Source organism: Dermacentor variabilis, chromosome 2 (assembly GCF_050947875.1).
Source record: "Dermacentor variabilis isolate Ectoservices chromosome 2, ASM5094787v1, whole genome shotgun sequence".
Taxonomy (NCBI): Eukaryota; Metazoa; Arthropoda; class Arachnida; order Ixodida; family Ixodidae; genus Dermacentor; species Dermacentor variabilis.
Genome location: NC_134569.1, coordinates 62,587,768 through 62,611,728, shown reverse-complemented (window position 1 = coordinate 62,611,728; position 23,961 = coordinate 62,587,768). Strand labels below are relative to the sequence as shown.

The following is a 23,961-nucleotide window of genomic DNA, read 5'->3' as shown; positions in this document are numbered from 1 at the left end:
CATGCTTAGCTCCTGCTGTGTGCTGGTGCCCCATATTGCTTATACCACAGAAGTGGGAGACGTGACAGCAGAACTTCGCTGAGAAACTCATCCATCACTCCTTCAAGGATTTCGTTCACGTAATGCTGTTTAGTCAGCGTGTGATTGAAGAAGACGGGACTGATTATAGCACCGGCATAAATTCCATACCACACATTGGACGACCTCTGGTACTGGTGCCTAGTGCGCTTTACCCAATGTGGATTGGAGTCACTCCAATAGTGTGCATTATGCAAATTTACCAGGCCATTTCTGCAAGAAATGGCTTCATCTGTGCACATGATCTGCTCAAAAACTCCGGTGACTCATCGGCTTTTGTGAGGGCCCAATTTGAGAAATCTACATGATTCTGCAAATTCCTATCTTCCAAGCATTGGTGCAAGTTAAGGCGGTACGGGTGAAAGGCCGAGTGATTTAGAAGCCTCCAAACTGATGACTCGGAAAATGGTACCCGGGCAGCCACGTCCCACATGCTAGCATGAGGGTTTGAGGCCATAAATGCTAGAACATCCGTGCATAGGCTAGGACTCAAAGATAAAGTTCTCCGCCACTGTTTCTGGAAGCTGCCAGTTTGTCTCAGGCTTTCATAATTTCTGATGATAGTCGATGTGTCTGGTCTACTGCCACACTTCCATGACTCATATATATATTTGTAGCCTTCCTCGTTTCTCTGCAGCTACCAAGGCAAGGATCATGCTTTCCTCCTGCTCATTAAAAAAATGACATGGCAACTGGGATGAAGCAAAACGCACCTTTAAACATTTGCATTTACATTATCAATTTGCTATTGTGGTGATAGGTTTCGTAGCAAACAAATATATATAAAAAATATAAAAAAGTAAGAAAATAAAAGCTACCATCTGTGCACTTTATCTACACTAAGACAACAGCTATCACAGTTTGCTTTCAACTAACAACAAACATGACATGTTACTTTGGCCAGGATGCGGCAGATAAGGCACTAGCTCGATCACGATGTTTTTTTTATTTCCTTTATTTCGTTCTGGCTAACTCAGAGGGAGCCTGTTCGAGCGCACTGCTTTATGATGCGGGTGGGAGCACAGTTATGTGGTATTTTTCATATTTCCCGGGGTTTATTTATCAGTCGGAAAAAATTTGTATGCCATTAATACGTCGCTGAAAATACCGCAGTTAGATGTCCCTTGGCTGTGTCTTCAAGTGCCTCATTGATGCTTTGATAATTAGGATAGTTTGTCTAGAGTTAGATAACTAATTGCAATTACCTAATTAAATCTCAGTAACGAAAGATTTACTTGCAGCTACTAAACTGTTCTGGAAACAATATGCACTACGTTTTCTTCAATAATGCATGGCTGTTTTTCTTTTATGTCTTGGTGCTTGATAGGTAATTGGGACACCTTGTATATATTTATGACCTCTGCATGCAAGTGACGATGTTTTCATCCCTAATAAACATTGTAAATTATTAGAAGTTTTATTTTTCATGAGTTGTTAGCATTGCTTACTGGAAAGAGAAGCAATACTGAGACCCATATCATTCACAGGCATTTCATACGCCATTGATAAAAGAGTTTGCCAAAGGGGTCACTGAAGTCTAAAGGTGTTTTTTTTTTTTTTCAGGGTCAAAGCCCACAAAGCAATTAAAAGTGAGGGGAACATACAGCGACATATTCATTCCCTAGGCATAAGCTATTCATACGTTTAGAAATAATTGCTAATTGGCTACCTCCTTCTCCTTCAAAAATGTAATAAACTTTGTCCTGTGTATATATTTAAATAGATTGTATACCTGTATGGTGTTTACAGTGGAAATTTAAAACAATGTTGAAGTGAGAAAATACAGATGAGCCAGCTTCCGCTGGTGCTTCTAATGTGCTTGTCCTCCTATTGTCAGGATTTGCAGAAATAAAGCAAAAATATGAATTAAAGTTCATGCATGTTCGCGCCAATTAATGATGCAGTAAAATATTAGCGAGAATAAAATTTTAAGTGAAAAGGTCGCGGCAAGTCAAAAGAAACTGCAAATGACGCGGGTGATATAACTCTGGTATTGTCGGCATTGCCGGGGGGATTAAGTTATTTTTTCACTCTGCTATAGCTGCATCAACATGCATTTCCGTTCTAGTCTAGAAAGTATACACAGAGGCCAATGAACTCGTAAGACTCTCTTTTAAAACTTCAATTTAATAATGCACAGTCACACATGCTCCGAAGAAACCAGATTATTTGTTTATAATTAAGGCTGCAGCCACTTGCTTCCATTCGAGCTTTTAATAAAATATATTTTATAATATGGAGTGCAATGACAGAAACTTGGTGATGTAGCTAATACTGAGATGTCAACACTGTTTTATTGTAATAGTGACAAAATATGTTCATTATTCGCAAACTACTCAAAACGTATTCTATACCTGATTTGATACAATTCCCTTTTGGCACTATTCAATTCATATACCATTTGGACTAAAAAAGTATTATTCGCGCACTCCTACTGTATGCTTTATGCTTTCATAGAGCCATTTGTTTCTCTAGCATGATTGTCATCAAGCATATTGCCAGTGTTGTTCAACCGGCCAGTGAAACTTTTTGAGCAATTTCTATAGAACTCTCTGAAGCTAACATATACTACTTACAAGTTTTTGCTTTCTGTATCATTCACACATTTTTTTTATCCCATCAGAATAAGCAGTATATCCCGTCAGAATAAGCACATTCACATTACGCACACACCAAATGCAGGATGCACATGTAACCTGCTATAAGCTCACTTACCTTCGATCCAGAGAGTGCCATGTCAAGTTCTGTAATTACTGCAACACAAGTCACTTCGCTATCATGTCCACACAGAGTTTGAAATGGCTTGTTGGGAAGGAAACTCCCTGATCCCTGCACAGAAAAACACAAACATGTTGATTCTGGAACAGAGTACAATACAACCAGTACAAGACCCTCGGAAGCACAATACTGTCATGAAGATGTCACTGTGAATGGGTTACAGGTTTACCTGCATTTCATTTAATGTCAAGAACAACTAACAAGCTGCATTGTTAAGCAGAAGAACCTCCAATTTCCTTAGATTTTGTGGCAACAGCTTCTTACAGCAAACTTCCTTTAATATGAACATGAAGGAAGGCTGCTGTTTGCCAAATCAGAATGTTCGCTTAACAGAAATGCTGTAAATGTTCTGTAATTGACATGAATTATTTTCTCCTTGTGACTTGAACAATTTCCTTCCATAATATTCAAAATACTTTACAACATACTTGCAACATACATTTTACAACACAGCTACGCAGCTGAGGGAGGGATAGGGATGGCATACAACTGGAGAAAATGATCCCAGGGTGGTCCACAAAAGCAATTTCTTTAATAAGTGGAAGCAATATGTCAAAATTATGAAAAATAGGTACCCATGAAAATCAAGTCACAGTATAAGCATGGGACATAAGACAGAAATTGCTCTCCCTTTTTTTGGAGGATGGGGTAACATCCCGAAGCTGCATGATGGGCTATGAAGGACACCACAGTGGATCACTCCAAATTAATTTTCACTAGCCTACAATTATTTAAAATACATGCAAAACATAGTATAGAAGCATTCTTTCATTCTTCCTCCATCAGAATGCGGTCGCTGGAACCAAAAATCGAACCCATGACCTCATGCTTGGCATGACTCCAGCCATCAAGTTCTTGCCACCGAGCAACTGGCTGACAGAAGTCCCCAAACTATTCATCTTATTGGATATGCAGATTTCAGTTTAACAGAACTCTGTCCTAAAAGGAGCCTACTGTATTTTTCAGAAATGTGTAGTCTAGTTCGGACCACGTTATAACCTGTGAGGCACAGATGCTTGGATTCCCCAGCACGTAGCTCAGGAAAATGGCATGAAACAAGATTCCTAGCTCACCAATTGGTTTAGCTCCCAGATGATGCAAGTAGTATCCCGAGAGCCAGTCATGAGATACATTCCACAGCTGTCTGTTGCGAGGCTTGTGACCACATCTACACAAAAAGAAGACAACACAAATACTAAAATATGAGGCAGCGCTAAAGACAGAGCTGCCTTTAGAGAAAGTACAGCGTCGCAAAACAGAATCTAACCTAAACTAATCCAATAGTAACCAGGTACAGCTGACTTGCATTTATTCAAACTCCTCAGGATACAAATGTTTATCTCAATTACTACCTAAAATCATCTTGAATACCATCCAACACAAACCTAACTTAAAGAAACAACTCACTTTTATTTGACTTGTGTTAATTAAAACTCCTTGGTGCCATAGATATTTGTCAGAATTATATGAAATCAAATCAAATATCGTTCACCGAATTCGTATATTTTATGGGAATGAACATACAAAATAATGTTTTTTCACCTCCTCCTATTAAGCACAAATAAAGCAAAGTAAACACATGCATAAAATAGGTGAAAAATATTAGAAACTGTTCTGTTATTTGGCAATTGTCATATGCTCCATGGCTGTACACATATGACTGACTTGTTGACACATGACACAAAAAAGCTTTTAAGCCTAAAATTGTTATCGGAGCCATGTTTTCAGCTTCCAGAACTCTGCAAGTGTCTTAATTTATATTTTCTTCCTCTTATTTTAGTTATATTTTTCCAGTTGCTTTTGACAGAAAGAAGCTGTGTTTTTATGTGCTCCTTTGCATGAGGAAGAAAGAAGTCCAAGTTAAACAAAAAGTACTACATCAGTTAAGCCGTGCTGACATTCATTGAAAACACAGTGGGTCAACACAAATATTGAGATCCACGAACTAGCCAACGTTACGGATGGCAAAACAGATTTATTACTAACCGCCTGTAGTGTGTTGATATTACCTACCTTTGTGCAAAATCACATGTGCCACCTGCTTTGAACGCAATAGGCTGTAGGCACGCACACTGTTGTCCCAATGGCCTCCAGAAACAAGGAACTTGCCATCTGAGCTTAGCACAAACAGGCGGCTGTGCACCTTGGCCCCTGGCTGGAACACTCCTGCCAATTTCTTAGCACTCCTGAAATGAAGTATTTTGATTAAATTAATTTCAATATGACAAGGGTAATACTGTTTGAATTAACTGATAAATTTTTAATATTGCAGATGCAGCACCACCTGGACGTTGCCGCATGGTAACAGTGTGTGCAGCATCCCACAGGTGCTGCCTCAACTATCTAACTGCAGTAGACTTCTGTTAATTCAATCCCAGCTGAAGGTCCCGGCCAGTGTCCGAGTATTTCTTTTATTATTTCGATCCTAAAATAGGCCTTTGCCAGATAGTTCGATCTTGAACAGTCAGCAGGCGCATGCCCTATGGTGACCACAACCCTATGGTGACCACAATAGCGACCACTCTAGTGGTAGCGTCTGTGTCGGCGGAGCTTAGGGGAAAGTGAATACATTGAACGCAAAGTCATCTCCCGTCGCAAATGCCTATTTTTAGCTTGCCCTAGGAACGTTTTCAAGCAATAACTGTAGCTCACAATGTCTGATGATGCTATTTACCTGATTCTAATGCGCCCTTTTGTTTTTCTCGAGAAAGCTTGGGTGAAAATTTCCTGCGCCGTGCAATCACACACGACTGCAAAACTGCCTTTGCGGAGTTTATATGTTTTACCGCGTAACGCGACGTATCGCGGCAAAGGTAACTTTAAAACTCATGCGGGGAACCTGACTTCCGGAAATCAACCCCCACTGAGCAACACATATTAGACCCTCGGCCATTTCTCTGCTAAAACATGAGGTGCGCGTTCAATTTATACTTTGTTTAAGCGCTTTAATGTCAGTTATATGTTTGTTTTCTACTTTGGACACATGGAAAGTGGGTGCCTGTTTGATTTAGGGACATGTTAGAATGAGGAAAATACAACAGCCAAATGAATCGGCAAGGTGTTTTAGAGTTTTTTTTTTCTGCATCTTGTTTCATTTGACCGGTCGGATAATTCCATCAGCTTCGCCGGTCCCATCAGGCTCAAATTAACGAACAGTGACTGTACTTAAAAGCGGTGACAAAACTCGGAGAAAGGTTTACAAGCTTGCAAATAATGTCACTTATCAACAATACTACCTGTAACTGTCCATAAGATACCTACCACTGGCAGCAGTACTACTTAATCACAAGTGACTAGTATAGGCTGAATGAGAAATTCTGGTTTTACCAACATGGCACACAACACAGATGACGGGGCCAGATGCTCAAAAAGAGGCAGCACATCAATCATGGGCCTGGATAGTGTAACGATTCTATTCAAATGCTATTCCTTCTTGCACTTATTCATGGATCCGAGCAGAAATTCGCCTACATTATCACCATGACCGACCAGCTAAAAATGGTGATCAGAAATAGAATCATCAGGAACTGAATCGCACAAAAGGAATCCTTACATTATACTGGTCCTGTTTGCGTACCTCTGGTCCTGTCGTCTGCACGGTTTGCTATGTTGAGTGAAAACCAACTAGCCCAGCTTAGTGCTTCTGCACAGTCTGTTATTACCAGCCCAGCACACAGAGATACGGATAAATGGACGAATGGGTAATCAAAGGTTGAGTCTTTCTCAACCATAAAGACACATTCTGCCAATTCTGCCAATAGTTGCAGACACAACTGCACTTTGCCAATAAACAGGTAAATTAATTTTGTCTCTAGGTAAATGTGCTAAGTGCAAATGAAATACAGTTAGATCTCGATATAACAAACTTTAATATAACGAAATTTTCAATATAACGAAATATTTGGCCCTACATTCATTCATGTGGAGAACTTTAGGAGCTGAGCGAGCGCTGGAGCGATGCAAAAGAGCAAGCGTCCACCAAAACGAGGCGGCAGAGTTTGTATCGCCATAGTCACCAGTAGAAATCGTATGTGACTGACAGCAACGCCAGAATGCTTCATGCTTATTTGTGTCTTTGAAGCCTTTGTTCTTGTGCTTACCGCCGTGCATAGCACCGCATCGGCTGCGTGCCTTCAGGAAAGTAGGGGGGGGGGTCAGATTGGCGCGTATCCCTTTCTCTAGCATAGCTGTGGGTGCACATGGCTGTCAGAGCAGTTGAGTGCAAATGCAGCAGGCTTGTACGGGAAGTGGAAGTTGCATAATCTCGAGTTTCGCACTGAAACGACGGGCAGACTAAGACTTCACTTGCCGCTGCCAGCACTCTTCGTGATAGCGTCGTCCCACTGTGAGCAACACTGTCAGCCATGGGGGCCTAGTGGATGTGAAAGCGTGGCTGGCTTCGTTTTGTATCACCAATGTGAAGATAACGTCAACACGGCATGAAACCGTGTCTATTGTCAATGACTCTCAAATTCCACAAAATGATAAATTTTTCATATTGCCAGATAATTGGGAAAGTTTTGCAACTCATTCCACATAGAACGATTCATCGTTGATGTACTTATGGGCCTAAAAGGTCAAATTTTAATACAACAAAATTTCGATATAACAACAAAAATTACCAATTTTACTGACTTTGTTATACAGTTGCAAGCCTCTACAACAAACACCTCTGCAATGAAATGACCGGTATAATGAAAGAATAATCTTGTCTCGGTTCTCTCTTGAGTGGTGCGGTATCCAACCTTTACAACAAAGTGACCTGTATAATGATTTCAAAGGCTCCAAGGGCTTCGTTATAAAGGCAGCCGACGGTATCGCAATTTAACTGTGCCTCCTCTTTCAGCTACAAGAAAAGGCAGTGCTGAGAAGTGGTGATCGATCTTACTTGGTGTTTTGGATGTTCGGATCCCGCTCAAAGGTGAAATAGTTAGGATAAGACCGGGTTCTGTCATAGGGCAGCCAGCCGTGCACCCCAAGTGAGCCATCACAACCTATGGTGACCAAGGTATCCATGAGGCCATGTTGCATGAAGGAACGTGCTGGCGATCGTGGGATGTTCACATGCACAACTGGACAGCTCAGCGGGGCCTGTAATGGTAACAAGAATCAGTACAACACAAAGAGTTAAAGCAGAAGTGGTAATCCTGCATTGACCAACACAGCAAACAATTTAAAGCACACAAGAAAAAAAAAACAGGAAGCAATTTGCGAGCAGACACTACTCCAGAAATATAGTATTTTTGCCCGAAAGGCATAGCATTGATTGTGATAGCAAATTACTGGACAACTATACGAAGTAGTGTTAGTAGTTTTATCAGCCATATGAACTGCTGTAAATGTTTGCTTACTAACTAAATTAACAAGCGTGGTGTCACATGAACACAGGCTATCATGAACACATCTCACTCGATGACCGCGAACACTCGCTGTCAGAACGTTGACACAATAAAGAGTGGTAGCAACAGCAACCAAGTTGCCCTTTGTGCTGCCTTTCACTTCAACGAGAATTAAGTGCGTGAGGAAACAGCGTACTCGAAGCCATCAGCTATTTCAGATTGCCAAACCTTTGCACTCACCACAGATTACCTCCAAGATATAGCACTTGCGGCTGCGCTCAGCTGTGCCATGTACAGGCACAGCCGGAGTGGAATAGGAGAAACAAGCTAACCTGGCCCCCTACCTCCTTTTCTAATGTGCGCACATCTCCCACTCCTCCCCTTGCAAATGTGAGAAGACAGCGTGCTTCCCTCCCACACTCCTCTATCGTGCATGTGAGATCAAGCCACCATCCTTCTCAGCTCACCCTTGTATGCTTTCCCTCACACTTACAGCATGCGGCACGAGGCCACGATGTTATTGCACTTGGACTCTACACAGAGCTTCACAGCAACAATGACAGCAGAAATTCAACTGGAGTGTCCATATAATTGATATTGCAATAAAAATGCTTAGCAGTGAAGCTGACTGTTTCCAGTTAGTACTTCTCAGAGGTGCAAAATGTGCTGGATGGCAATGATTTCAATTTTCATGGCCTCATGGCATACTTTATATACTATGCTGCCTAATGATAAGCCAATAAGTTGGCCTGTCAGTAACTACTAACAAAATGTATACTACATGTATGGTGCCTCTACACATCATTAGCAGATGGCATGTATTCTGTGAGGTTCCAACATGCAAGGTGTGCACGAATGTGTTGAACCAACTACAGTGGACTCCCTTTAAACAGAACCTCAAGGGACCAGAGACATTGGTTCCGTTTATCAGGAGTTGCATTTACCGAGAGACAAAGCTGAATACATGTGCGTGAAGACAAAACCAACCAACCATGCAGATGGTGCTACATTTAAGAGGCAGTTACGTTTAAGTTATTTCCATTCAATGAGATTCCACTGTATAGAACTAGCAACACCATTTGTTTTTCTAGAACATGCAAAGTGCTTACATCCACTACATAGGCCTTGAGGTTTTGCAGGAACAAGAAGAGGTTTGGGGGCTTAGTGTCAGACTTGGTCATTCGTAGCATGGCTCCCTCATAGGTAAGCCTTCTCGGATGAGGTTCCTGCAAGAGATTTAACTTTTTAAGCCACACGCTCAAAGAATTATCACATAAAAGAAATGCGCACACTTAGATACTGTGTTCATTTCATGTGTACCACACTGTACTGCTTACATTGCAAACACACACTTGGTAATAAGCATTGTGTAAGGTAATGTTCACTTTGTCCATATTCCCACTGTTGCCTGACTTTCCTAAACACAATGTAACAGTGAAAATTAAGGCACAAGAAATTCTTTCATTATGTCTACAAAAAATGAGTGCACTTATTTTTCAAATGACCTGTGTTCTGGAAGCAACACACACTTGCGTGTGAGCGAATAGCCCCACCTCGAAACAAAATTATATAGTGCTCACCAACTTTGTGCTGATTATATCACAACAAAATTTTTGAAAAATCTGCAAATTAACAAACCAGTTGGTGCTTTGACAAGTCCAGTCAGCAAAACACTGCAGAGCAACACAATGCATATCTGCGCTGCCAAACTCCACAAAGTCACAACTAAAGTGCTTTTTTTCCCCCATTTCTGCCCTTGTTTTGTGTTACGATTAGCATTGCACGTGAAGCTTGTGAGCACACCTTTAGCAGCTGGCAAGGCGTCTGGCCAAAGTTGTTGATGATTCCCTCTGTAGCTTCTCGCTGGACAGGGTCTTTGATCGCATCCAGGTCCACAGCCCCTGCACAGCACAGAAACGACACTTAATTTCAACTGGCCATGAAAGAATCACTGTTAGAAGAATACTAAGTTGAAGTTTTATTGGTAAGTTAAACTCTTGCAATAGCAAAACGACAACTCTTACAATAAGAGAAGGCTTTGTAAGTCATAAAAAATGCAAGAACTAAAGATGGGTAGCAACACCACACTGAGGTTTCCACACCATCTTGCCATGACGTCATAAATTCTAACATCTGTTTATGTGCCAAAACTACCCAAATACGAGAATATAACTTGAAATCTGTGAAGTAGCAGTCACATATTGGTGCTGAGGTTCTAGCTTGAAGTTTAACAGAAGAAGCATAAAAAAATTAAATTATGGGGTTTTACGTGCCAAAACCACTTTCTGATTATGAGGCACGCAGTAGTGGAGGGCTCCGGAAATTTCGACCACCTGGGGTTCTTTAACGTGCACGTAAATCTAAGTACACGGGTGTTTTTGCATTTCGCCCCCATCGAAATGCGGCCGCCGTGGCCGGGATTCGATCCCGCGACCTCGTGCTCAGCAGCCCAACACCATAGCCACTGAGCAACCACGGTGGGTAACAAAAAGAACTTCAGCCTTCATTTTCTCTAGTAATAATGAAACCTTCTCCTCCAAATGAATAAAATAGTTTTTAAAGAATACCAGTTTAAGCTTATATTTGTGCTGCTCTTTAGTGTTCTTTTAGAAAAAGAACCTCCAGGTATGAACACCAACCTTCATACGAGACGTAGTAAAAGACATTCAGGGCTTCAGCAGCTGCTGGGCCCTTCTGTTTGTAGCCAAAGATGAGGTCGATCCAGTCGTGCAAATGGAGGGATACATACTCCGATTCCTGTAAGAAAGAAGGTAGGATTAAAGCAGCACTGTGACAAAGGCACATCAAGCACCACTATAGGTGACAGACTATTTACAAACGATAGTTAATAAACACAAAAAAGCACCAAAAGTATTTATGTTGAAAGGTCTTTCAGCAAGGCAGAGTTATCAGAAACATCTCCAAGCAAAAGGCTCTCCTACATTTTATGCCCACCACAGCTGAAAAAGAAATCACATTCTTATTCAACTGAAATTTGCGTAAGACATGTTGTCTGGATTTATGATCAGTATACAGCAAGCTTGAGTGATCTCATCAGTCAAAAGCTCTGCTGACAAGACCATGCTACGTGTTTCCTGCTGCTGTCTTCTGCATTTCATATCCAATGTCCCCACATGCTTAGCACAGCCCTTTGTATAGCTCCACTCTACAGTACCAACATGATCAGCAAGAGTAACCGTGTGCCGAAGGAAGCAAAAGTTTATATCTAGGGGTGTGCGAATAAAGTAATTTCTGAGGCAGAATTAAACATGAATTAAATATAGTGGTAGAAGCAAATCAAATGGAATAGTACCAGAAACTAATCGAATCAAATTGAATACTTTTCGAATAATGAAGAGCCATTCTTACCTAAAGGTGGTTGAGTGCAAGGAAACACGAGGACAAAAGAAGACACATTGAACACACAGGCGTTTCTTGCCATCAATTTTGATATCCCAGTATATCAACAATGTTAGGAAGTTTCTGTCATTACAAAAGCATGCGACGTATCCCATTATGTGTCGGGAATTCAAAGTATTGCTCACTTGTAAAGGCAGGTCCATTATTGGACACGATGACAACCGGCAGTCCATGCTGCGCAAATGCTATACCCAATGCTGTGATGACAGCATCTGCTGATGTTGATACCACTGGACACACTTTGACCAATTTTGAATAGGCGTCAACAATGACGAGAAATGTATGTCCCAAGAATAGGCCTCCAAAGTCAATGTGAAGCCTTGACCAAGACCTCTGTGGAAATGGCCAGGATGTGTGCTGAATGCGTTGAGGTGTACGCTGGTATGCTTGGCATGTGGCCCTTTACGCTCTTTACAACCCTTTACGCTCTTGGCAATTTCACCATCAATCCCTGGCCACCAGACATGGCTTCTGGTAACCGACTTGCTTTTCTAAATGCCAGGATGTCCAGCATTAGTCAGGACTTTGCCCTGCAGTGATTTTGGGATGACAACTTTGGAACTCCACAGTAAGCAACCTTCATGGAGGTTGTGTTCACTACTCCTTGCTGTAAATGGATTGCTCTCTCATCTGACTGGAAGCCCTACTCTTCACAGGAGAGCAAGAATTACGTGACTCAGGAATGGATAATTTCTTGTAGCCTGTGCTACAACAGCTGGTGACAAGAGTCCTGAGTATGCTTGTTCAAGCATGAAGATTTCAGCAGGTGCAGGCAGATGAATGCTGTTTGTCGGCAGCAGTAATCTACTGAGGGCATCAGCATGACCTGAGTCCAGACCAGGCTTGTACATGATCTTGTACTTGTAAGCAGAAAGTTTCAGTTCCCATTTGACTAGTTGTGCTGAAGCTTGCACAAGAACGGGCTTGTCAGCACTCAACAATCCCAGTAGTGGTTTATGATCTGTATAAGCAGTGAAAGGAATTCCCCATCGGTACTGGTGGAACTTTTCAATGCCAAATATGAAGGCTAGTGCCTCTCTGTCAATTTGGCTGTACTTTTGCTCTGTATGAGACAAACTTCTGGATGCAAAGGCAATGGGCAGTTCCCAATCATCAGCTCCTCGATGTGCCAGAACTGTGCCAATCCCATACGGAGGTGCATCAGAACTGAGACACAGCGGCTTCTCTGGATCGAAATGTACTAGGACAGGAGCTGATGTTACCAGCTGCTTCACTGTAGTTAATGCTTCTTGCTCTTTTCCCCACACCCATTTTTTTCTCATTCATGAGAAGCGAATGCAGAGGGTGGAGGCGTCCAGAAATGTTTGGAAGGAAACGCCTGTAGAAATTCACAAGCCCACAAAAGCTTTGGAGTTCCTTGACGTCACAAGGTGCAGGTGCGTGAAGGATTGCAGATACCTTGCCCAAGATTGGAGATAGCCCTTCTCTGCTTATGATGTGCCCCAGGTACTCCACCCGTAGTACAACATAACGACACTTGTTGAACTTCAACTTGAGTCCAACATCACGAAGTCGAGAGAGCAGCACTAAGGTTGCGAAGGTGCTGTGAATCAATCAGGCCAGTGACAAGAATGTCATCAAAATATACTGCAACACACGGCAGTCCTCTAAAAAGGTTCTCCATTTCTCTTTGGAACAAGGCTGGTGCAGACGAAATGCCAAGAGGAAGATGTCTATATTAAAATAGCCCCATATGTGTGGAAATAGAAACATACTTTCTAAAGTCTTCATCAAGAACTATTTGCTGGTACGCATCCCTCAAATCCAGTTTGGTGAACTTTTCACCCCTAGACAGCATTCCCAAAGGTCCTCAATTCTTGGAATTGGGTACTTCTTCAACATGGCCACCAGGGTTAACAGTAATCTTGAAATCTCCGCAAGTTCTGATGCAGCCATCCTTCTTAGCAACTGGAACAATAGGTGCATCCCAAGCTGAAGATGCAACTAGCTCGAGAATGCCCTCTCTCCGTAGGCACTGAAGTTCTTCTGACACCTCATCCTTCAGGGCAAAGGGCAAGAAATGTGGCTTGAAAAACTTGGGTACCATACCTTACAGAACAGGAATTGTGGCTTTTGGGCCCTTGAAATTTCCAGGGCTCTGTTCAAATACCTCAAGAAATTCTTGAATAATGTCTTTAACATCAGAAACAGCATGAACATCTGCTTCCCGGAAAGCAATGCCAATAACCAGTTCTCGAATTTAATTGTGACTTAGCAGTGTTGGTGAACCTTCCCCAGTCAGGAACAAAGGTAGGACAGCTTCTCTGTCGTGGAACTGTACTGCGACATCTGCTTTGCCTTCAACTTGTGTGAGCTCGCCCGAGCAGCTTCGTATTAGCACATCTGATGGCGTGACAGCCACCAGTGGTAGTAACTTTTGAAGACGTTTTTCTGCAATGACAGAAACGCTCGCACTGGTGTTCAGCTTCATACGGAGCAGCTTGCCACAAACGCTGATGGTCACGGTGAAAGGCTGCAAAGGCTAGACAGTGTAAACTTGCCACATGTCAAACACATTGGAAGGTGTGTTGTTGTCAACAGCGTTGACTTGGTGCATTCCACTTGAAGTTTTAGAGCTGGAGGCACGAAGCCGTGTAGTTTTGTAGACTTGCCCTTCCACGACGAAGCGTGTTTTCTCTTTGAGCTTCACAATTCAGCAATTTTCCCTGCTTTTGGCTGTAGTTGCACATACTGCCCATGTGCTTGCACTCGGTCGCCAGGTGTTTCTCACCGCAGCGGTAGCACCAGACACGCCCCTTTGATGCCACAGTCTTATGCGTTGGTAGTGAACTTCTGTTGGAGCTGGCTATCTCACCGGCATCTTTCTTCGCAGCTTCCATGGCAGGTGCAGTTTTCATGGCATCTTTGCATGTAAGCTCTTTTTTCTCGAGCAGCTTCATCTGCACAGCTGTGTCGGTGATGCCGCACATGATACGGTCCCTCAACATATTGCCAAGCTCAGTTCCAAAGTTGCAATATTACTTTTGAGTGACGCCACAAACTAACTGACGAACTCGCCCTCTACGCGAATGCGCATGTTGAACCTAAAATGTTGAACAGCAGATGGCTTGGGGCAGTAATGGTCACCCCGAACAGAAATTATTTTTTGCAAGGTTTTATTTTGCGGCTGGGCAGGTTTAACGAGATCTCGGAAGGGAGCATACGTCTTCTGCCCATAGCAACTAAAGAAGACTGACTTCTTTTTTTCTGCTGCAATGTCATTGGTGATGAAGAAAGCTTCAAGGTGTTCAATGTAGCAGGGCCACGCATCTCCGTCTCCTCCATTGAATGCTTTGAGGTTGCCGAACATTGGCATGACAAAGTTCTGTTGCGTTGAATTCACTAGGCGAACGATGAACTCACATGCGTATAAGTGGGCATAGAAGGACGATGCACTTGAAGAAACTTGAATGAAAAGCTTGAATGCTTTTTTCCTCGTTGCCACTGGTTACAAGTGTAGCCGAGCAGTTCCGAGAGGCAGACCGACTCTGCAGTCGCTGTCAACTGTTACACCCAATGAACAGAAACCAACTACATGCACTGCATCACGACTGTACACTCGGGGATCCCACATGCAAATGATCCTGTGTTTATTTTCTCCGCCTTTACAGGGTGGCGCAAGTGGCACCACGAAACGGATAGCCATCAAGAACGAAACCATAACACGCTGCACATTACGAAGCATTGTTTGTCGAGAGAACAAATCGAGCATTAAAAGCAAGCAGGCAGTTTATTCAGATACTCAGGAGTCAGGTGTCATTGGGGAGAGCAAATGGTAGCGATTTAGCCAGAAAGGCCTGGCTCCCTCAGTGGCATATAGTGCGCTCCACTAAGTAACTTCTCATGTTTTATAAGTAATTCAAAGCACAGTTGGCGAATTGAAGTATTTGAAAGCTATTTGAAAGACATTCATCTTCACAAATAGTGATTACCATATTTTTCTGCCTATAACCTGTACCGTCAATTACGACTGTCCAAAAAAAAAAAAGACAACTGGGTATATAACATGTGGAAATAACTGCATACAACAACGCTCAAGTATTTCCAAAAACAGTCTCCCTTCGCAAATGCACGGCTGACCCACGTCATGTTTTCTGCCAGTAGCACTGTTTCCCCCATCTTCGGTGATGCTGATATTCACACAACAGATGTGATCGTGGACAAATCAGTCATGTGACATGAATCAGATCACTTCGAAGCTAGCATTTACATGACAGAGGATGACAAAGTGGATGGAGTAGCCCTCGCATGGGCAACAGCAATGGAGGAAATGCGACCGAGCTGAAAATACCTAAAGGAGGTTTGGCTCTCTGCCGTATCGCGCAAAGTTTGAATATAACCTGCACCCCGACTTTAATATTAAATTTTTTAAATTCTTGGTACGGATTACAAGCACAAAGATATGGTTTTTGATTTGAAGACTGAATTGAATAGAGCAATATTCAATTCATTATTTGAAAGTTTCCAATATTGGCCTACCTCATTATTTAATGTCTTTACATTTGTTCATTTCACTGCTTATTGGTGACCCAAACTCAAGTATGCATATGGGTCAAACAAGAATAAACTGAGAATTATTGCTACATGCTGCATACGAGGTGGTTTTACATATGCAAGTCAGTATACAGCTTGCCTGCACACAGATCTAGCTGAAATGTTTTAACATTTCAAGAGAAGTGGCTGCTTCATGATGGGACACTGCTTTGCATGTTGCACCTGACGGCAAATAAGGGTTATAACTGTAGTGTTGTGTAAGTTGTCACTGTTATATTCAACTACCTATGGTCCCATGGATGCACGACTTGGCCCATAATTTTACACATTTGCTTACAGCGCTGAAATGGTGCGATTTCTGTGATGGTACACAAATATTTGCTGCACTCAAAACTGCTCCAAGCAATATGAAGACTGAAACACTGTCTATGTAAGACAGTAAGACACTTTACAGCATGTGGACACTCAGTGCAATGCTCTAGAGAAGTGCACTCGGCTGTGTACATGCTATCACCTTTAAAGGAGCCCTGCAAAACCTCTAGCTCCTTCATATCTTTCACGTGTTTCCCTCTCGTTACCTTAATTAAAGCACACTGACTGCACTCTATGCTGAATGTATAACAACCAGGATCTTCACTCAGCTACACATACTCACGTGGTGCTTTTTCTTGCTTCCTTTATCCCTGATACATCTGTGAATGTGCTCCGCCCACCTACTTATTAAAAAACATGCCAATAGCAGCTATCACCATGAATGATGCAACAGCGTACATGACAGCTCAAAGGTGTTCCTGGCACGAAACCTGGGTTTGCCAGTGTTTGCTATGCTTCCATGCAGCATGCTATATTAGGTCACCCTCAAGCAAACCCACTAGTAACATGAGACGAAAGCAATAGTGTATATGCTGTTATCAGTAAAAAGTAAGCTCAGCTGCTTGGTAGCAAGAGAAACATATCCTTCACATCACAGCAGTTTTGATATCCTTCGGAACTGAATGCTAAGCTAGTCATATTAAAGAAGTGTGTAACTAATTGAGTGTCATGTGCTGGAGCTAATCCATGCCATGATTACTGGGTTGATAGCAACAAACTTCAGAAAATAACAAACAAGATTTTTGAAATAGGTCCTGCCTTCTGTGACAGATGAGATGAAAAATATTCTTTGAAATAAATTCACATCACAGACTCACCAGAGCTTTCCTGTGCTTGTAAATGAAGTCCTCAGGAGAAGTGGCCCAAGCAGGGAGCCTGACATCATCCACCTGCTCCTTCGTTCCCTGTAGCCGCCCCAGATCGAACGCTGAGGAAACACGGGGAGGGAGCAATGTACTTTCAAGCAATGTAAATAACAATCTGCCTTCTGCATGACCGGAGGCACATGCACAGTACCCTAGCAGTGAGCGCTGGAAACACTTTGTCTGGCGGCGGCGGTTCGTGGAACAAAACGACATGTGCACATGGGATAGCACAGGCAGCCTGCAGCACAGTCGATGTGGGGGTGAACTCATTGCTGCCGCAGTGCTGATGACGTGGTATTCAAGAAAGTGCTTTGTAGAAATTCCAGGTGTTTGCGACAATATTCAGTCTAAGTGCCGTCACAACGTAGGTCAACACGACACTGATGCTGACAAGAAGTCAACCTAATACCAACAGCAACACTCAGTCAACTGCAGTTGGCTGACCACGTCACTGAAAGACATAATGTCGTACTAGGACAACACCAATACAGCAAAACCTCGTTATAACGAAACAGCATATAACGAACTAATGCATATAATGAAGCAATCGTGATTCCCCTTGAAATTCCCATAGATTCCCACGTGTTAAAAAAATTGTTTTAACGAAGCTAAAATTTCCTCGCAATGGGTATAACTAATAAAGGGAAAATCAGACATCCACCCGTTCGTAGCAATTGCTACAAAGGAAACCTACCTTCAACTCTGAGGCCTTTCTTTCAAGGAACCCGTATGGGTTTCCTTTGTAGCAATTGCTACGAACAGGTGGATGTCTGATTTTTCCTTCATTAATTACTTCTCTCCAACTTGCGGGTTTCCGCAGAACTACTATGTTAATGGTTACAATAGACTTTTCTTTATGGCGCAGCTCTTTGGCACCCGTTCCTGCGTTTTGTGGCGCCGTCATGCCTTGCCATAACCAGCACCGTAGCCGGGGCCAGCGCACTGCTCTAGCTGCGCGCGCTCCTGGCGCCATCTCTCGCACATGGTGCGAGCCTTGCTCTCTTCTGTCCTCCTCCAATGCCACCAATGTGCGGCGGCAATCACAGCACCAGCTCTGTGGTGGCTGATCTCGATGATGTGCTGCTGCCCAAGTCAAAATGTACAGCCGCTGCCATTCGCCACTGCGTGTACCTCTTCCCCCCTCCTCTCCTCCGTGGCGGCGACCGCGTGAGAGCGCGCTGTGTTCTCCGGTTGCCGCTGTGCCGGTTCGGTGTCAGCAGATCACGGTGCGCGCTTACCAAGCTGAAACACAAAGCCACCTTCAGTTGACTCGCTAGCAGCGTCAGTGGCGTCAGTCAGTCGCTGCCACATCTTCGCCGCGTAACGTTCCTATGCCCGAATGCACTGCCTCCTGCAACCTCCCGATAAACGAGGCAACTGCACCAAGCAACGCTCCGTTTGCGGTGGCTGGTGCAAAATGTTCCGCACCAGATAGATTGTCCAAGGCTCACAGATGGTTTATATTATAATATAATTCGTCTGCCTATATAAGTAGTTTACTCTCAGCCAGTTCTTTCTGAGCCATGAGCAAGGCAACCGATGGAAGTCCTTTGTCTGCTGCTGCTGCTAAACGAGCTGCCTAAGCAGAGGCTCAGCGCTGTCGCCACCGGAATCCAGAGGTGTGCTATGCCGAACCAGGCATTGGTGCAGCAAGTCTAGCATATATCCATCTATTTCTCTGATCACAAAGCTACCTTCATGACAATCAAGAACTGGGAGTGGAGTGTTTCTTGAAAAAGTGAAGAATAAAAAGTTGTAACTGTACATACATGTCTTACTCGGATTACTTGCCTCAGTATATATAGAAAAGCTGAAACAGCTGAAAAGCTGCGCTCAAATTTTGCATGAAGAAGTAACGTAATCGTCTGCAATTTCTTTTTTCTCCAACGAGCATATACTGACCATTTTGGTACCTGTCAGGTCAATGCCTTATAGCGTGCGACGTTCGCGTCTCTCGTGCATGTCTCCTGGCCTCCCCTTTCCCATGGAACTGGTGGACCCACCCGCTTTTCTGCTGCATGCGTGGGTGCTCACTTCATGCTGCGTGCCTCTCTCTGTCCTGATGCCCACTACGGTGGCGCCACAGCGCAATGCAAAAGGTTCATTTTTACATCACAACTGCAAGAGCACTTATGGGCCAGCTACAATGCCGCTTCGCATAAGGTAAATACATCAGGGAATGCTTTTAAATGAATGCTGATGGCTGACTGAATTGGAAGTGAACATTAGCTGTCTGATCTGTGTGAAATTGTCCAATTTCTAAATGAAAGGCTGCAAGGCTAACATGTCATAAAATGTCATCACCAATTGACCAAAGATTTATGTCAATGATGGCACACAATATTGCTATCACAACTTTAACAACTAGCATGACAAATAATTCACTCGACTAAAGGACTTCTGCAAATAATACAGCAGGATCCTGGAATACTTTCTATAAGAATGCCTTAGCTGTCACATAGCATGAAGCCAATGAAAAATTGTGAGTGAAAGGACTTGCAACAGTAAGTTCACATATTTCTTGCACATGGCATTGAGTTTACTACAGTGTGACATTTTGACACCATATAGCATACACTCAGTGTACGACAGCTGTTGCCTCAGAGATCTAGGCACACACTGTCACATCTCTTACTTTTCTTTTTGTTCTTTTGCATGATTAGACGTGTCACACACATGAGTATTTATACAAAATCTCACAAACCAGTGCAAACATACTTACTATTGTGAGCAAAATTTTGCATAATTACACATCTCAGAGGCATCTATAAGACACATAAGAGGCTTCAGACAAAAGGTTTCATTGCAAGACATAAAACACAGGTGTGGGAACATACCATTCATGTTTGTCAAGAACTCTGGTAGATAGAAGAACTCTGGAATGAGCTCTTTAACATCGTTGGGACTTTCCATAAGCATCTTCCATGTGGCTTCCACAGAGTGGAATTGCCGGTCTGCCACATCAAACCTGGCCAAGAAAATCAAAGGAAAGCATATAATCGCCAATCTTTTGATGTTCTTGATGCTGTTTCATGATTAAAACTAAAAAAAAGATATCTAACTAAATGTGTCGCTACTAGGGCTTCACTACAGATTTAATTTCGGGATTATATAAGCACCCTTCAATATGGCTAGCAGAATGACAAAGGCAAACAACAGCGCAGGCATTCAGCAGAACATGAGAAAAATGCACAGTCCAAAACTGGAATGCACTGCGAAATTGTGCAGTGATAACTACATTTGAAATTTGCTAGGGCACGTAGCCGGGCTAGTTGGTTTGGGTTCACAGTAGACACGGAGCAGCGCAATACAACAGGGACCAAGAATGAGAAGACAAAGCACTGTGTATGTGTCTACTCATTCTTGGTCCCTGTCGTATTACGCTGCTCCGTGTCTACATTTGAAAAAAATTACTATGTATTGTTCCAGTTAACTAAAATCGAAGTAAATGTTTGCAATCAGGGTAAACAGGAATCTAAATTTTTGAAATTTTCTAACCTTATTATACCTAAATGAAATCAAACTAGACTAATATATAAAATTGTTTAGTTTGTTTTGCCACCAACTAAAGGGTATGTTTGCCAATGAACCAGAACATTGTTATCTTTCTCAATTCAAGCTGTCCCATTTAGAGGTCAAAGAGTCACTTGTAAGTGGTAGCTGAAAAACTGCAGATGGTGTGGTGTACCTGCAGCTACCTAATGCCTAGAGCTTGGATCCCAAGTTGGTCACTTGAAATGAATGTGTTTCTGGCATGTAACACAATGTAGTCCACTTGAAATGATGTCTTATCGTAATTGCTAATTATGACCATCATTGTCCATTACAACTATAACAATGTTATATGTTCACAAAATCAGACCAGATGCTTTTTTAACAATGTATGGCTACAGTGACTGAATCTTAAACATTTCTGTCAATCCTATGGCTGGACTGCACAACACCGCTGCCTTGGCTGGTGGTTTTAAATGTAACATGTTTGCTAGACTTAGTTATTTATACCGAATTCTGCCTTAACAAGAAGCTTTGGTCAAAAACAATCATTACAGGAGGAGTTCACAGTGTAGATGAGAGGTTATATTTGTGGTAAGCTCTGAACCTATGCTGTGTAAAAAGGCACAGAAAGGACTACAACAACTGTACTTGTTTGAGGGTGGTAGTAGACCCTTTCTACATATGTAGTTTGTCCTTGCTTGTCTTTTTTAGTGTACTAATACTATAAAATTCTGAATTGTTGAAATGAACAAACACTTATCAGTTTCCTTTTGTCACATTTTCTTACACCCTTGTCCTTTTTGTATGAAGTCATCTACTCTTAGAGGAAACACTGCAGAAGTATTTATTAACTTCTGGGGTTTTACATGCAAAACCACAATATGATTTTGAGACATGGTGTAGCGGGGGCCCCACATTAATTCTGATTGCCTGGTAACATACACCCAACGCACAGTACACAGACACCTTTGCATTTCACCCCTCCCATCAAAATGTGGTTGGTGCAGCCAAGATTTGATCTCGCGAATTTGTGCGCAGCAGCGCTATGCCAAAGCGACTACACCACCATGGCAGATCTACAGAAGTGTTAAACCCAGTATAACATCAACATTCTCCCTTCATTACAAATAAACAAAAATTTCTAACGTGATGCCCAATGTGGATATCTATTATACGACAGCGTGATTACTAGGCCTCCATCTTAAATTTAAGCTTTTTTAAGCACAAGGTACTGCCCATAAGGGTAAAGAACTTTAGCCTCCCTGTAAACGTATACCAGTTTATGTAATACTGGGTTACCGAAGACATGTGCATCAAGGGCAAACTAAGCATATTTTGCACAGCTGCTGGTATAAGGAGTCCACAGTGAAGTGATTGTTAACTTTCAGTCTGTTTTTCTTGATTTCCTTTGACAAGAACATCCACATAACAAAAAACATTTCCAGCACATTGCAGTTGGATAAAGCACCACAAGATGGCACTGCCCGCATTCCTACTGCCATCCACGACTTCAGTAATCCGGTAATCCGTAAAGGGAAAAAGTTTGCGGACAAGCTAAAGCTCGCTAGTTCCTGCAAGTTTACAGTGCTATTTACAGTGTCACACTGTTACTTACAGTGTAAGTGTTGCAACATTGCTCCCTGTATAATTAACGAGGTCAAACATAATGCAACAAAGAAAAACGTTTTTTTTTTTTTACAATTTCGTATGAATTGGCCCTAATAACTATAAGCTCAGCATAAACTGTGGGGACTTCACCTGCCACTCTGCAACTCAATGTGGAGGGAAGTGAATGGCTCCAGGCGCACTAGGTAGTGCAAGACGCCTGCCGAGTTGGAATAGTGGGTGCCGTAATGGAACTTCTCCACTGTGCCAGTGATGTCCACAAAGCTGTCGAACCTGCAAAGGATGCAGCACGAGCATCCAGTGTTATTTCTGGCTGCATGCTCAATACAAGAACAACAAGGAGTAACATTGCACTAAAAATTGCGCATCTTCTTCTACTAAAACAATAAATTTTCTCTAAGAACTACAATAAACAGCCTTTGCCTGGCTAAGAGTACCTTTAAGAGGAAGCCGGCACACACCCTCTGTTGTGAAAGAACCAGAATTGTACAAGAAAGCCAGGAGATGTATGCAACATGTAAAAGGCTGGTAGATCAAAAAAGAGCTGCTCCTACATGCAGATTGAAGCACAATAGGTCGCCCAATGCTCCCCTTGAACAACAATGTGGAAAACTAAAAATTCCTGAACTCTCGCTTCAATTTTTTAACTATTAATGAACAGAACACCGTTATGAAGTTTGACATTTCCATTTAGAATCTAACTAGATTTGGCAAACACAGTTTCAAACACTTAACTACTGTCACAGTGAAATTAAGAGGCTGAAGGCTAAGCTAGCTAATTTGTTAACTTACTTGGCCTTGACCACCTCGATGTTCTTTGGGTTGACGATGCCAATTGGACGTGACAGGTCTCGGTAAATAGAAGGGCTGTCGAAGTCTAGCTTGGGAGAGGTGTAGTCTGCCAGTACCCAGGGAAACTGAAATAGAATAAAGAGGTGTTCAGCAACACCAGGTTATGCCTGCCACACACAGTTAATTAGTAAAACTGGCTTCAGCACCACTTTTTCTTTTCTATGCTACTGGCATGACTGCACATGTCATTTAGTGCTTGCCATTAATTAAAAAAATTTAATAGATAATGCAGCAGCAAGCATGGTGCAAATACAAGATGCCTTGGTCTACAAAAAAAGAGAGAGAGAGAGAGAGAGAGAGAGAGAGAGAGAGAGAGAGAGAGAGAGAGAGAGAGAGAGAGAGAGAGAGAGAGAGAGAGAGAGAGAGAGAAAAGAAAATATAGCTACTATTTATGTAGCTGGGAAAGGTTGAAGAATCGGCACATAGCTGGAAAACCAAATACAGATGAACCCACATATCACGATCCCAGATATAATGACCTATCGGTTGTAATGACCACATTACAGTGCATTTATGATTTTCTGACCTTGCCTATTGAAACTGCTTCCAGATATAACAAATATTTTTGAACCACCATACTGTTATGATGAATGCTTCGAACCCGGTCAAGGTATAAAGAG

General features: G+C 42.4%; 1 protein-coding gene across 3 annotated transcripts in view; it reads right to left on the bottom strand.

Moving 5' to 3' along the window:
• The window catches only part of LOC142572000 (neurobeachin-like protein 1), a 128,990-nt gene that overhangs the window by 10,146 nt on the left and 94,883 nt on the right, over positions 1-23,961 (bottom strand). For all 3 annotated transcript variants that reach the window (XM_075680776.1, XM_075680777.1, XM_075680778.1), the window contains 11 exons: positions 23,282-23,406; positions 22,622-22,762; positions 20,206-20,336; positions 17,321-17,430; positions 10,835-10,952; positions 9,999-10,096; positions 9,305-9,421; positions 7,745-7,947; positions 4,870-5,042; positions 3,930-4,024; positions 2,794-2,907 (listed from right to left, as the gene is read on the bottom strand). In XM_075680776.1, the coding sequence (XP_075536891.1) occupies positions 2,794-2,907; positions 3,930-4,024; positions 4,870-5,042; positions 7,745-7,947; positions 9,305-9,421; positions 9,999-10,096; positions 10,835-10,952; positions 17,321-17,430; positions 20,206-20,336; positions 22,622-22,762; positions 23,282-23,406 (1,425 nt within the window). The remainder of the gene's footprint in view (positions 1-2,793; positions 2,908-3,929; positions 4,025-4,869; positions 5,043-7,744; positions 7,948-9,304; positions 9,422-9,998; positions 10,097-10,834; positions 10,953-17,320; positions 17,431-20,205; positions 20,337-22,621; positions 22,763-23,281; positions 23,407-23,961) is intronic.